The 14473-nt window shown below is 39.3% G+C and overlaps 1 protein-coding gene across 1 annotated transcript; it reads left to right on the forward strand.

Moving 5' to 3' along the window:
• The first annotated feature begins 443 nt into the window (after positions 1-443).
• Positions 444-2531, forward strand: LOC103698036 (probable WRKY transcription factor 9). The gene is made up of 5 exons (XM_008779989.4): positions 444-770; positions 864-1001; positions 1076-1417; positions 1510-1623; positions 1786-2531. Exons 1-5 carry the CDS (start codon positions 567-569, stop codon positions 2212-2214), a joined length of 1227 nt encoding a protein of 408 aa, XP_008778211.2. The 5' UTR covers positions 444-566; the 3' UTR covers positions 2215-2531.
• Positions 2532-14473: the final 11942 nt, after the last annotated feature.

Genomic DNA, 14473 nt, shown 5'->3' on the forward strand with positions numbered 1-14473 from the left:
ACCGAATCCGCGCCCATTGGAACAATTTATACGACAGCGTTCGTTTCGGGTGCGCGTTTGGAAAATACTCCACCACCAACATGATATCTACCGCACTTTTAGATCTCAAAAGACGCTTCCCAATGGAAATCCGATTACTGATAAGTATTTCTAATGGGTTTGGATCAATCCGGGGTGAGGTCAACGTTGTATACAAGCTTTAAATAAAGTCATGCCGGTGGCAGCCGTTCTCTTGTAGGTGGGTTTTGTTATTTAGCTCGGGTGATAACGACCGCAGCCCTGAAATTCCAAAGAGTTGACAGGAGGCCGCACCAATGACTTGAGGACTGCAAATATCCGAAGCACTTACACTATTCAAGCGCTCTCCAATCACATGATTCCCCATTTGTTCTGGTAAAAAATTAAGGGGAGAGCGCGGAAGAGGGAGACTCTTCTTGCTCTCATAGCCCTTTTAATACGTCTCCAACATTGACTTCCTAGCCTCGGGAAAATCATCAAAGACCCAAGAGAGGGACGGGGGCAGCAATTACAGGATATCGTTGAAGAAGAGGAGGGAGGAAAGTACAATGCAAATAGATCTCTCTTTGAAGATAGAGGATGGAGAAAGAGAAGGTGATGAAGAAAGAGAGCAAGAAGAAGAAGCGGTGGAAGGAGAAGAACTGGTAGCCGATGAAGAGCTGGAAGCAAATGCCAAGAAGGAAGAGAGCCTAAAAGACGAGGAAGATCAAACTGAAGAAAAGACCATGGGCGGAAATTTGGTGACAGATGAGGTTAGCTTGGCACTCTCTATCTCCCTCCTTTCATTTCCCCCGCCCCCTCTTTTCTCTGTACAATAGCATCTGAAATTTTACGTTCTGTCTCAGTTATGCATATTAAAAAATGAGATGGATCACATGAAGGAGGAGAACAAGTTTCTAAGGATGGTTGTTGACCGCACCATGAAAGATTATTACGACCTACAGATGAAGTTTGCAGCCATCCAACAACAGGATCTGCCAAAAGTAATTAACCACCCACCAAATTTTCTTCCAACTCAAAATTATTTACTTGAAACCTTGCAAATTTTTGAATCTAGGAGCATCGAGTCTTTCTTTCGCTTGGAGGAGAAGGTTCTCAAGTTCTGAAGAGGACTTGTGAGTGCGTCGAGGATAAGGAGCGGATAAAACCATTCCTAGCTCATCAAGGAAGCGAGATTAGTGAAAGAAAGGATTTGGAGTTATCTTTGAGGTTGCAAAACTTTGTTGACCCACATGGAAGAGAAGAACCGAGTCAAGAAAAAGGGAAGGGACTTAGGAGATGGACACCAGTCGACACTAGGCTCCAAACTGATGAACCGGCCGGGATCGTGAGCCAAAGTATCAATCCAACGAATAGGAAAACTAGGGTTTCGGTTAGAGCGAGATGTCACGGTCCTACTGTAAGTTCTATGAGAAATGATATTCTATTATGCTAATCTCATCGATATGCAGATATGCAAATTAATTTTCTTTTGTCTATGAGCATCTGCAGCTGAACGATGGTTGCCAATGGAGAAAATATGGGCAAAAGGTTGCAAAAGGGAACCCATGTCCAAGAGCATACTACCGCTGCACGGTTGCACCAGGATGCCCCGTTAGAAAGCAGGTGGGGATATTCATCAACATCATGTCTTTTATTGTTATTAATTTCAATTGGTGTTATTAAAGTTTCTAAATAAAATAGAAATCATAGAAAAAGTGGTCTTTTTCACAGTTCATCCAAATTGCATGCACTGGTCTTCTCATTTATGTTGCCCACATCGAATAGGTTCAGAGATGCCGTGAAGACATGTCAATACTTGTTACAACCTATGAAGGGACACATAACCATCCCCTACCTGTTGGTGCAACAGCCATGGCTTCCACCACCACAGCAGCAGCAACTTTCATGTTACCATCTGGCACGAGTTCTTCGTCATCAGTATCTGATAGCATCTCAAACCAGATGCCCTTGTCCTACCTCAGCCCATATCTAGTAAATCCTTCTTATCATTCGTCAACAATTGATAGTTTTGCAAACTTCTCAAGCTCTTCAAGCTTCTTAGATCTGATCGGCAACAATAACCTTGGTCAGCAACACCTCTCTGAAACCCCTCATCACAAACCTAATTTGAAGTATCCATGGTCTGCAACCCCCTGTCCAAATGAAAGTAGTTCTGTTGGAAGCTTTTTGAGGGAGCAACTAAAGCGGCCTTGAACTACGAGGAAGCGAATTCAGTAGTGGATAATGTTAGCGTTATTTATTCAGACCCAACATTTATAGTAGCTTTTGTAGCTGCCGTTACCTCATTCACCAACAACGATAACGAGGGCGTAAAAAACCTTGGATATACTTTGGTTCACAAGGATGGAGAGAGTACTGTAAAGCTAGCAATAAATGGGTGATCGAGCCCCTCAAGCTGCAGTGAACATTTTAGATTTATGTTGCTTACACAAATTCAACGAAGGTGCTTTTGTACTTTAGCTCTATATGACATTGTTTGCACTAGATAATTGCTTTGGTTTTGTGCTCCATGTTATGGATTGGATTTTAAATATCAGTTTCCTTCGCCTTCAAAGTCAATGCTAGACCATCCATATTCAGGTCCAAGCCATTGAATGTATATTGAAACTAGAAATCAAAATTAATGTGCCGTAGTGATATCTAACCTAATCATCAAGCTAGACACTACAATAGATGCTTTTAGAATATGGTACTATATTTTAAATTTGTATACCAGTCATATACTCTACCACATTAGTACTATTCATCACTTTTGTAGCACAACTTAGTTAACAAAATAGAGACTACTAAAACACATGATTTTTTTTGGAATCTATTTGGCATCACTTTTATTTCTTATTTTTAAAAAACAAAATCGCAAAAATTAAGGCAAAAAATGTTTGATACTACTATTTTTCTTTTTTACATCTTAAAATTTATTTTTACTATTTCTAAAACTAGGAGTAAAAATTCTTACTTTCACTATTTTTATAAACAAAAGTTCATATCTTTCGCTAGAGCTGCTAACGAGCCGAGTCGAGCCCGAGCCTCCGCGGGCTCGGCTTGGCTCATTTCATAAAATTCCAGGCTCGGGCTTGGTACCGAGCCCTATATTGGGCTCGGGCTCGGGCACGCTTGGCACAGCCCGGCTCGGACTTGCTTGGAACGGCTCGGCTCGGGCTTGAGCTCGTAAAGCTCATTTGCCCGAGCTCAAGCCCAAGAGCGAGCCTGAGCCCACCTCACCCCATCCTCATCCGGCCATCCCCAAGCAGCTGAGCTCGGTTCGCCGTCGGAGAAAAGAATGAAGCAAAGAAAGAAAGAAAAAAAAGAAGAAGAAGAGAAGAAAGGAGGAAAGAAAGAAAGAAAGAAAAAAGAAAATAGAAAGGACTCACCGGTTTCGGCCGCAAGCAAGGCCGGCATGGGCGTCGGCCGTAGGCACAGCCGCAGGCGTCATGGGCTCGGCTGCAAGCTTCTCCTCCCCTCCTCTGTCGCACTGCCGCCGGTAGAGGAGGGCTTCTCCTCCCCTCCTCTGTCACAGCATAGCCGGTGAAGGAGGGCTTCTCCTCCCCTCCTCATCGTCGCGTGCAGCAGCCGCCGGCTTCAGCTGTGGGCACCGCGGGCTTCTCCTTCCCTCCTCTATCGCAGTATCGCTGGTGGAGGAGGGCTTCTCCTCCCCTCCTCTGTCGCAGTGTCGCCAGTGGAGGAGGGCTTCTGCTCTCCTCCTCGTCATTGCATGCGGTGGCCGCCGGCTTTGACTGCGGGTGTTGCGGGCACGGCCGCGGGTTTCTCCTCCCCTCCTCTGTTGCAGTGTCGCCGGTGGAGGAGGGCTTCTCTTCCCTTTCTCAGCTCCTTTATCGCAGTGTCGCTAGTGGAGGAGTCGGCAAAGAGAGGAAAAGAAAGGGGGAGAAACCGGAAACGGAGAAGAAAGAGGGGGAGGGGCCTTGCTGGTGATGGCGTGGTGCTAGAGCCTGGAAGGTTCTAGAGAAACTGAGAAAGGAGAAGAATCGTGGAGCGGTGGAGGAAATTTAACGGGTTGGGTTGGGTTTAGTTTAACGGATTAAGTCCAAACCCAAACCAATCCAATCTGATTTAAAAAAATTAAATGGATTTGGATTAGCTCGGGTTTGGTATGATCTAAATCCAACTGGGTTCAATCAGATTAGGATTGAAATTGACTAAGCCAAATCAAATTTAATTGGGTTGAGTCCAAATTTAATTAGGACCCAATTAAATTGTTAATTGGATTGAGCCATCATTTGGGCTCGTGAGCTGCTCAGGCTCAGGGTCGGATTTATACGGGTCTCATTTTGGACTCGGGTTCGGGCGTGTTTGACTAACGAGCCGAGCTTAAACCGGGCTTTTACCGAGCCAAGCTCGAGCAGCTCGACCCGCTGACAGCCCTATCTTTTGCCACCCTCCCAACAATGTTGTTGCCATCCAATACACCACCACCATTGCCACTATCTTCTCTACCACCACCATAATTGTCACTACCACTATAATTATTTCCAGCACAATAATTGCTACCACTGCTATTGTCACCACCACCGCTATTGCCATCTTTGCTATAATTGCTGTTACAACCCACCCTCACTATTTTTATGCTATTATTGCCACCACCATGGCTTTTGTCATACTATCACCACTACCATTGCTACCACCACCACCATATCGTCGTTGTCCCTATAATCACTATTTCTGCTGCCACCATCACAACTACGGCGTTCACTATCTTCTTCACCACCTCAGCCAATATTGCCATGTTTATGTTTTTGAAAAATAATTAACTATATGAAAAATATTTATTTTTTAGAAAAATTATAAATAAAATAGAAATAAAAATGAAATTGTTGCCAAATAGCATTTGGATTTCCTAACATCTTTTATAGTACAAATCATGTTGAACGTTTGGACCTTGATTTTGGATGGCCAATTTTGAAGGTGAGAGAACTATGTCATCTATCCCGTAAAGTGTATGTTGGCTTCAATGTCCCTCTAAATATATAAATATGTACCTGTATGTATGCATGGTATAAGTACGTATGTATGTACATAAAGGATTCTAGGGCAGTTTTTATAGGGATTTGAAAAACTTTCTTAAATACTTGCTTAGGGTTCAAGAGCACTTTCTAGATAAGAATTCTAAAGATTTTCTAAATTTATTTTTCTTTTGTATTTTGGTTTTATTGTAGTTCTACAAAGGATGGTTTATCATTAAATATTTTAGGTTAAAAAATAGAGTCCAACCCCAAAAGCCTCCCCTACTAAAATAGTAGAGATGATAAATATGTATTATCAACAAATTTGATTCTCTAATTATAGTGCTTCAACAAAGTGGTTGCCCTAGTTTTCTTATTCAATTGATGGGATTTGAAATACGGTACATCATTAGCTTCCCCTAAAATGAGTATATAAAAGAAATGCTTGTAAATTTGCTGGATAAGCATTGTCATATTCAATTTTATGTAATTCTCTATTTCTATCTTGCCTAACATTGATTTTGTACATTTTCACCATTTCATACTTGTGGAACCTATAAGTCTAGGTTCAAATTTATGTTGTTATACCTCTTATCTAGATCAAGTTATTCTCAATTAAGAAATTAACATAAGAGGATTCCACCATCGACCAATCTAGACACTTTGTATAAGTTTGGATAGGGTTTGGGAGCAAGATTCATCAAATTTAGTACTTAGTTACAAATTGAAAACTTTGGGAAGCCAGAATTTCTAATCCCAAAAGAATTTAAGATGCGATAAAAGATAAAATTTATGGAAGAGTCGAGATCTACCAACCTAGGAATATTTACAAAAATATTTTTTATTTTAAAAATTTTGGCCTTAACTAAGAGAGGTATCCAAATTGGATTCTAATAGGGCATACCTCACTTAGGGCTAGAAGTGGACTTGGGCCGGCCTAAGGCCTACCAGGTCGGGCCGACTTTGGGTCAAGCTACAGGCTAGGCTCAAGTAATTTTGGATCGAGTTTCGGCTTAAAATTAGAATGCGAATATATTTGGGGCTATGATCCAGTAGTTATATGGTCAACATAGGGCTCGGCCTATATTTATGCTCAGAAATAGCCCAAAAACTGAGCCTTGATTCTAGCCCAAAGTCATCCCAATATCTAGCTCAGACAACTTAGATAAGTGGTGTAACTAGATTAACTGATGCAAGAATCAATTTCATTCACCGGTTTAGTCAAAATCATGGCTACTAGGTTCGTTGGGCTCTTCTAGTCTCGAAGAGTCTCAGAGTTAGACCTGTTTTGTGCATAGGCCATTTTGGCTTTTCAAGTTGCTTACCTGACCTATTGCCACTGATCCCCGAATAGCGGAATAGTATAGGTAAGCCATTATAGGCTTTGATTTCGAGGAAGAAATGCAAGAAAGAGCAGCTTATAATTTGGCCTAGTCAAAGTCAATCAAAGGTGGCTGAGGGATATCTTTGTTGGCCTTCTAGAGGGAGCCTTTCCTCAATGCAGCAAGAGAAAAGGGAAGAGTGATGACTGCCCTTCTCATAGTCAACCCGTCTGACATAGTAAATTGTGCCCAAGTGGGACTCAAATTCGATAAGTGGAAGTTGGATGAGTAAACACCTTGTTAATACGTAGATTCATTTTTGGACTGAGAAATTGCTAATCAAAATTATCAGACATCGGCTAGGGTTCTTGACTTCTTGTATCTCCACCTCCACCTCCTTCAATCCCTAAAGCTCGTCCATCATCACTGGTCACCAATCATCTATCCAAGCAAGGTGAAGGAAAGCCTCCTATCACTAACTGACTATGGTTCCATTGAGGCACCTTGTTCCCTCTCCCCTCTCTCTTTTATGTTCATTCTCATTTGGGCCTATTGCTGTTTTCCCATTACTCCATCACCATGATGTCCAATGGCTAACTTCGGTTCCATCACTGTGATTGGCCTAGCCTAGCTAGCCTCCCATTAAGCCACTCATTGCAGGGGTTGAACCCCACCTACACTAGCAGCCCCGTGACCACCAACACCTCCTTGAGAAGCATCGGTGGTAGCTTCACCTTCTTCTTGCCACTGCCAAATTTCTTGGCATGCCACTACCATGCCTTCTTCCAAATGCCTCTCTGGTACTTAAGCCAAACCTGAGCTGATTGGTTCTTAATGGTTGTGTTGGCTATGATGCATACTGAAGTTTGGCTAGGTGGTGTTGGAGGAAGAGAAGGAGGCTTGCTCGGGCTTGGCATTGTCAAAGAGCGAATGAGCCCAAACATGTAATTCGGGTTGGCTCGATTGGGTTTCAGCTTGGGCCTAAGCCTAGGCTCCAATCAGGCTTTATCCTATTTTTTCCTAAAGGCTTTTAGCCTAAGCCCAGCATGAAGCTTGAGAAAAAATTTTGGGCTAGGCTTGGGTAAGGGTGTGGCCCTGCTCTGCCCGGCTCGACCAATTTCCAACCATAACCTCACTAGGTAAATAGTAGCCTTGTATTATAGTTTTGTATAAATCAATTGCAAGAATATAAAATGCTTTTACTTGCTTTCTATATTGTCCTTTTAACTAGAAGTGAGATTAGTCCAAAATTCTAAAATGGCAAACATCACTAGTATAGATAGAGGATGTCATAGTTCTATAGAATTAATGAAAGAAAAAAGGATCTAAAGGAGATAACATTTAAGGGCTTTTATTGTGAGCTGAATGATTACATCTTCTACATCAGAGAGTTGGTGAAGCACCTTCAACAGTATTCAAATCAACCAACATAGTGTAGATCCATTTATTATTTTGTATTTATTGTCTTGGAGATGTATTCACTGCAATAGGATTTACTTCTTTCTATTCCTTACTGTAACAAGTTTTAAGGATTAAAACTTGGAAGAAAAGTTCATCCAAACCTTGAATTGAATTCTATTGAGCCTAGGATAGGCTCGAAAAATATTTTGGTTGATTGCCTGAAAAAATCAACTAGGTTAGTTGTGAATTCAAAAAATAATCGGTAAAGATTTTGATTGATTGCCTAAAAAATTAACTTGGTTGATTGTGAACTCAAAAAATAATCTGTAAAAGTTTTGGTTGAATAGCCTAAAAAAATCAACTGAGTTTGGTTGTGAAGCCAAAAAATTACTGGGCTGTAATTTGGGTTATAGATTACAGTAAAATTTTTAAGAAATTTTGGAAAGTGGATATAGGTGCAGGATTGACACCAAAATACTATAATTTTTTTGTGTTTGTCATACTTGTTTTGTTTTCTTTAATTTCTTGCATATTTGCTTAGTGCTCATTTGCTAAATTCAATATTCTTTTGTTAAAGATTTAATTTTGTTACATTATTAGATAAAATTTTTGAAAAAACCAATTCATTTCTTCTCTTGGGTTGCATAGCTGGGCAGCAAGTGGTATTAGAGCCTGGTACTCAAGTCACTCTTTAACTTAACCGTCAAGAGTTAAAGATCTATGACAGCCCCTGTCGGTATATCTCACCTTGAGGGTCACTCTACAAACAGACCTTCTCTATTTAATAGCACGAACTACACTTTTTGAAAAGCTTGCAAGCGCATCTTTATTCAAGCATTAGACTATGACATATTGTTGCCCAGATATGCAACCCAAGAGGAGGGGGTAAATTGAGTTTTTAAACAATCTTTAACTAAAATGCAATGGATAAGTGCTAAATAATATATAAATTAACCTCTTTCTCCTAGCACTTATCATTATTTTAATTCACATAATTTGTAAATTTAACCATAAAAGATAAGTTACCTTCATTATTGCACCTTAATAAATTATTAGAAATAATTCGAGTTTGAATTGATTATTTACTGATTGAGCTGTATGTATGCAGGTCAAGTCAAATCCAATTGAATGATGTTTAAACCCACACTGCATTCCATCAAATTTTTTTCTTTTCCTTCACACGTTCATCAAGTTCCCCACGTTCGTGTCTCAGTCCACAACCCTTGTTCCACGTGCATAGCTCTATCCTAGCTCCCATGCATCCACGTCAATCGAAATTTCATCTTCTCTTATCCTCCTTCGTTCCATGACATTCTTTCTCTCCCATGTCCAAAGAACAGGTTCATCTTTTTCCACTAGTTCCCAAGCTTATCCCGTGATCCTCTTCTTCCGACTTCTTCTCAGCTCATAAATCCAAGCCTTATATGAATCCCCTATTCCCAACCGTATCCACCGTTCCCAAACCTCCTCAACTTCTCTTCATCCCGTTCAAAGTCTTCCAGATCCCCAAACTCCCAGATTGATCCCAAACAAGCCAGCAGCAAAACAGAGTTTATCCTCTCCATCATTCCGCTTGCTCCTGGCTCAACAACCAATCTCCCGTATGTCCAAGCCAGCAAATCTTCTTCCGGATTCCCCTGTTGCGGGATTAATTCCAGCCGAATCCAAGTCCATCCTCCCAGCTCGTTCCCTCCTTCCACAAAATCCCAGCAACCTCATCTTCTTCGCGATTCATCTTCATCTCCTCTCAGTAGTGAAGCATCTCCTCCGCATTGAAGAAATGATCAGATCTCAGCCTATCTTCCGAACGTCCGGATCAACTCGAACCTCCACATCCTTATCCTTCCATTTGGATCAGCCAGAGAGGAAGAGAGAGAGGGGATGCCGAGCCTATAAAGGAGGAAGAGTTCTCCTGAAAAATCATTCTCTTCCGTTCCATTCTTTCTCACCCATCCATTAGTTTTTTATTCGGGAAGTCCCACGGGAAGAAGAGGAAAGGGAGAGAAGAGTTTGGGTACTTTGGGAATGATTTCCCAAAGGAAGAGATGATGATTTGTTGAGAGGGAGCCGACAGGAGGAAGGAGCCAATCATCATGAAGTCCCCCTGCAGTGCAGCTGTTCAACTCTTCATGGAAGGCTAATCTCCTCTCCAGGGTTGGATGCAGCCCTAACAAAGGGACACGGGTTTTATGTATTTAATTTTATATTCTTGGAGTTGTATGAATCCTCTTACTCTTAAAAGAATATTTTTCTTTTATCTCATATTTAATCTCTGTGACTTTAAATATGATGTTCGTACAACTATTTTTCATGATCACTGAGTAAGTATAAAGATAATCCATGCTTAAGGAAGATGCAGTGTCCTGCCATCTTATTTTAGGGTAGACATTTCATACCTACTGAAGATGGATTTTTCTAAAATTACTGTAGTGAATTTTTTTATTTGAATACTTATTAGGCTTGTAGCCAATTTGCATGTTAATCCAAGAATAAATTAAAATACAAATAATCCTTGTTCTGATGTTAGTGGTGACTTCCTTACCCTAGGTTCTCCAAACTGATATCATTTTAATTGCATTTCTTATTAAATTGCTTAGTTTAATAGTCTTCACAATTCTCTTTTTTAAATATTTTTAAGAAAACAACTGTACCCCAATTCCTATGGATCGATACCCGTAATCACTATTCTATCAGATACGTGCTATTGCGTGATCTTTAAAGTTGACTATCAATAAACCATAATTTCAATATGAAAGAAATAATATGCTTTAAGTAATGAATGAATAATGGCAGAGATTAAAGTGCAATAGTGTAAAGAGAAAAGCACACACAGACACAAAAAATTTATAGTGGTTCGGTGTAACCCACACCTACATCCACTCCCCAAGAATCTTGAGAATTTCACTATAACCACCCAGATTACAGTATGATTATTTTTCGAGCTCACAATCTAACTCGCTGTTTTTTTTCGAATCACAATGAACCTAGTCAGTTTTTATAGGATTACTAACCACAATTTTAAACCGTTTGTTTTTCGGGTTCACAAACAATCCAGTCAGTTTTCACAGGCTCACCAACCAAAACTTTAAATCATTTGTTTTCCGGCTTCACAAACAATCCAGTCAGTTTTTACAGGCTCACCAACCAAAACCTTAAACCTTGTTGAATCTCCTAATTCAACAACTTTCAATTAAGGTTTAGAGGAACCTTTATCAGTTTTAGAGCAGATAGAACTATTACAGCAGAGTTTAAGGAATATGTAATAAATGTTGTAACTATGTAAACAAAGTTTCAAGGTAAATAAAATAATAAATATGGATCAAAAGCTATGAAGATAGTTGTTGGCTGCAGTCGAAGATCTAGATAGCACAGCAGCAACTCCTCTGTTGAGTATTTCAACTGATTTCCTCACAATATGGTTTTTTCTGGAAGACTCTTTTGTGAGGATTTTATCTTTTGAAGCTTGGATTTTGGGTAATGTGATTTTCTCACTTGATCCTCTCCCTCGTCTTGTTATTTTCATGGCGTTCCTTTAAATTTATAAACTGTAAGCTTTTTAGGAAATACCAGATAGCCGTCACACCAAAAAAACTATCCATTGTCACCTAGAAGAAGTACCGTTGAAAGTAACCGTTGGAGCTGTTAGGATGCTAGGGGTCGACTCACCGATTTTGGGGGTCGTCCCATGTAGCAAGGAAGACAGCTTACTAAGTATAGGAGTCGACTCTTTCCTTCAATCCATACAAAGTTCCTGCATTTGCCTCTAGGGTTGACTCATCAATGTCGGAAGTCGACTCGTGTAGATATTGGGTCGGCTCTTCAAACACAAGAGTCGCCTCATTTTTTTAGTCCACATAAGTTTTCTGCGCTTCCGCAAGGGTCGACTCATCAATGTCGGTGGTCCGCTCATGTAGATATTGAGTCGTCTCCTTAAACACAAGAGTCGGCTCATGTAGTTGGTGATTGTTCAAATGGTGATTGTTCTCTATTTTTCTTGAACTATACAGGGGTCAACTCAGTTTCTGTGTGGGTCGACTCATTAAGTTTTTCACAGATTTTTTAAAATTTTTTTATTTTATTCTTCTTGATTCTTGGAGGTTGTAAGTGCAACTTTTGTCTAGAGATCTAACCCTTCACATTTAAGCCAACATCATTAGAGTACATATTTAACTCAATTATTTTTGTGATCATCAAAATCCATCCTTTAGGATTAACAATCTTTTTTTTTTTGATGATGACAAAACTATTGAGTCTAAAAGAATTTTACAATAATGTTTAGAGCATTTTTGCAATATAGTTCAAAGCAAGGAAATATTCAGAATATGTGCATTATTGAGTTTTAAGACTTTCAATATGTGAATTCTGTATGTTTATGAGAAAAATCCCCCCCTTTATATTATGATTAAACAAATTATGCTTCTCCCCCTATTTTTTGTCATTTATCGATTTTCTTCACGGTGTCTGTTTTCTTCTTCCCTTTTTTTGAAGTTTTGTTACTTCTTCCCCTTTCTTGAAATTCTTTTACTTCTCCCCCTTTTTGTCATCAACAAAAGGGTGAGAGGTAGGAAAGTTTTCTACTTGTAGATCATGATTTAAGCATCAAGAGTTAAGAAGAATAATTAAATAGGAGGTACATATTGATAATAATTTATTACAGAATTAGAGTTTCAGTGAAAGTTTCAGTGCTAAGATTTTAGAGCATTATTTGTACAGTATTGATCATCCTTGTTGATTATGTATCAGAGCATTTTGACCTATAGATATAGCAGTATTTTTAAATGTATCATAGCTTTTTAATACATACTGATCCAACATAGCTTATTACCATATCAAAAGCAATTTGTGAATGTATCAGAGCTAATGTATTAGAGCTTTTTATCTTATTAATGTATTAGAGCTTTTGATATTTGTAATTATATCTGAGCATATTATAATGTTAGAGTTTTAGATGATTTTAACTTAAAAATCAAAGCTAGTTAATTTCAGAATATGTCAGAGCCTTTTGTCTGAGGAATATATTAGAGTAGCTGGAAACAATCAAAATATAACAATTGCACTTAAGACACAGTTTATTGAAAAGAAAATATGTATTTCATTAATAACATGGCGTTTTACAAAGGGTGTTTACATATAACCAGAAAATGATTTTCAATCTGAAATACAAAAGATGTGAGAATTGTTTGGACAAGGAATTTCAGGTTTGTTCAGGAGACAGTTGATCTAAGAAAAATATAGACCTAGGTGGATGGTTCAGGCTGATCGGTCTTCTTGTCTCCTAAAAGTTGACTGACTTTGGATTCTAGAATGGAGAGAGAAGCAGTCAACTGAGAGCCTTGTTCCTTAATTTGCTGCAGTGATCCTTGGAGTAAAATTTTTTGGTGCCTTGTATTTTCTTCAATAGCTCCAAGTCTTCTTTGTTGGGCAGCAGCAAGTGTCCTTAGGCCTTCCAACTCAGTTTTTATTTCTTTTACCATTACATTTAGGTCATAGACTAAGTTCTAGCAAACTCCAGACCGAAAAAGATCTTGCAGTATGTGATCTCTAATGAATTTCAGCTGGTCTCTCTCAAGCCTAAGCGGCTGAACAAGTGGCCTTTCTTCATGTGCACTAGTGCTGGGTGCCCTCTGTAAAGGTCCTGTACTAGTTTGTCTTGAATCAGTTGGCCTCTTTGCCTCTTTTCTTATTCCTTTTTTCTTATCTTCTCCTTTATGTGCCCGCTTATTATTGGCTTTGAAAAAACCCATTCTCATCAGAAACTTTTCACTATAGATGTCGGTGTGCTTGAGCTCTATTTTTACTTCACCTAGAATGCAGACATCATATCTAATGAAAATAAGAGATAACACCATACCATAAGGGAGTGATGCTCCCTTTCTTTGTCCAAGATCTGCCATATGTTTCATCATCATGGCAGGAAGGTTTAGTGGTTGGCCTCCAAGTAGATGATGCATCACCAGAATATCACTACCTGAAAATTGGGCATTAGCGACGCTTTTTTTGGCCTTTAGCGACGCTTTTAAGCGTCGGTAAAAACCATCCCGACGCTTTCCTAAGCGTCGGTAAAGCGTCGCCTATGCTACAGTGGGGAAAATATTTTCCGACGCTTTCAAAAGCGTCGGAAATTAGCGACGCTTTTTAGCGACGCTTTAAAGCGTCGTTAAATGTGATTTTAACGACGCTTTAAAGCGTCGTTAGAATATTTTTTTTTAAAAAAAAAATTCGTGATTTTAACGACGCTTTAAAGTGTCGTTAGAATATTATTTTTTTTAAAAAAAAATTCATGATTTTAAAAAGATGACAAACAATTGGATGCATTATCTTTCTACAATAACTAAAATAGTTTTATCCACCATATGCAAGAACGTGAAAAAATAACTCCCCCCCCCCCCCCCCCCCCCCCACACCCACACACATAAAAAAAAAAAAAAAAAAACCCAAACCCCCATCCTGAAAAATGGTTATGAGTTTGGGAAAGAACCAACATGACCAAACATCAATTTCCAAGACTTTTCATCTATAGATAAACAAGCAGTACATCATCTGGTTTTATCTTACTTACTAGTTGTTACTGTCAAAATTTACCCATCATTTAATATGTCACCAATTCAACCCATAAGAAGCTTAGGAACCAATGAACATATTAAAACATATCTTTCAACCCATAAGAAGCTTAGGTTCTGGCCGGTTCGAAGCCGAAACAGAAGAAACAAGCCAAACCAACTCGGTTTCGCACATCAAGATTGGGTGGCTCCAGAAGAATTAAAACAATGG

Source organism: Phoenix dactylifera, chromosome 6 (assembly GCF_009389715.1).
Source record: "Phoenix dactylifera cultivar Barhee BC4 chromosome 6, palm_55x_up_171113_PBpolish2nd_filt_p, whole genome shotgun sequence".
NCBI classification, from domain to species: Eukaryota; Viridiplantae; Streptophyta; class Magnoliopsida; order Arecales; family Arecaceae; genus Phoenix; species Phoenix dactylifera.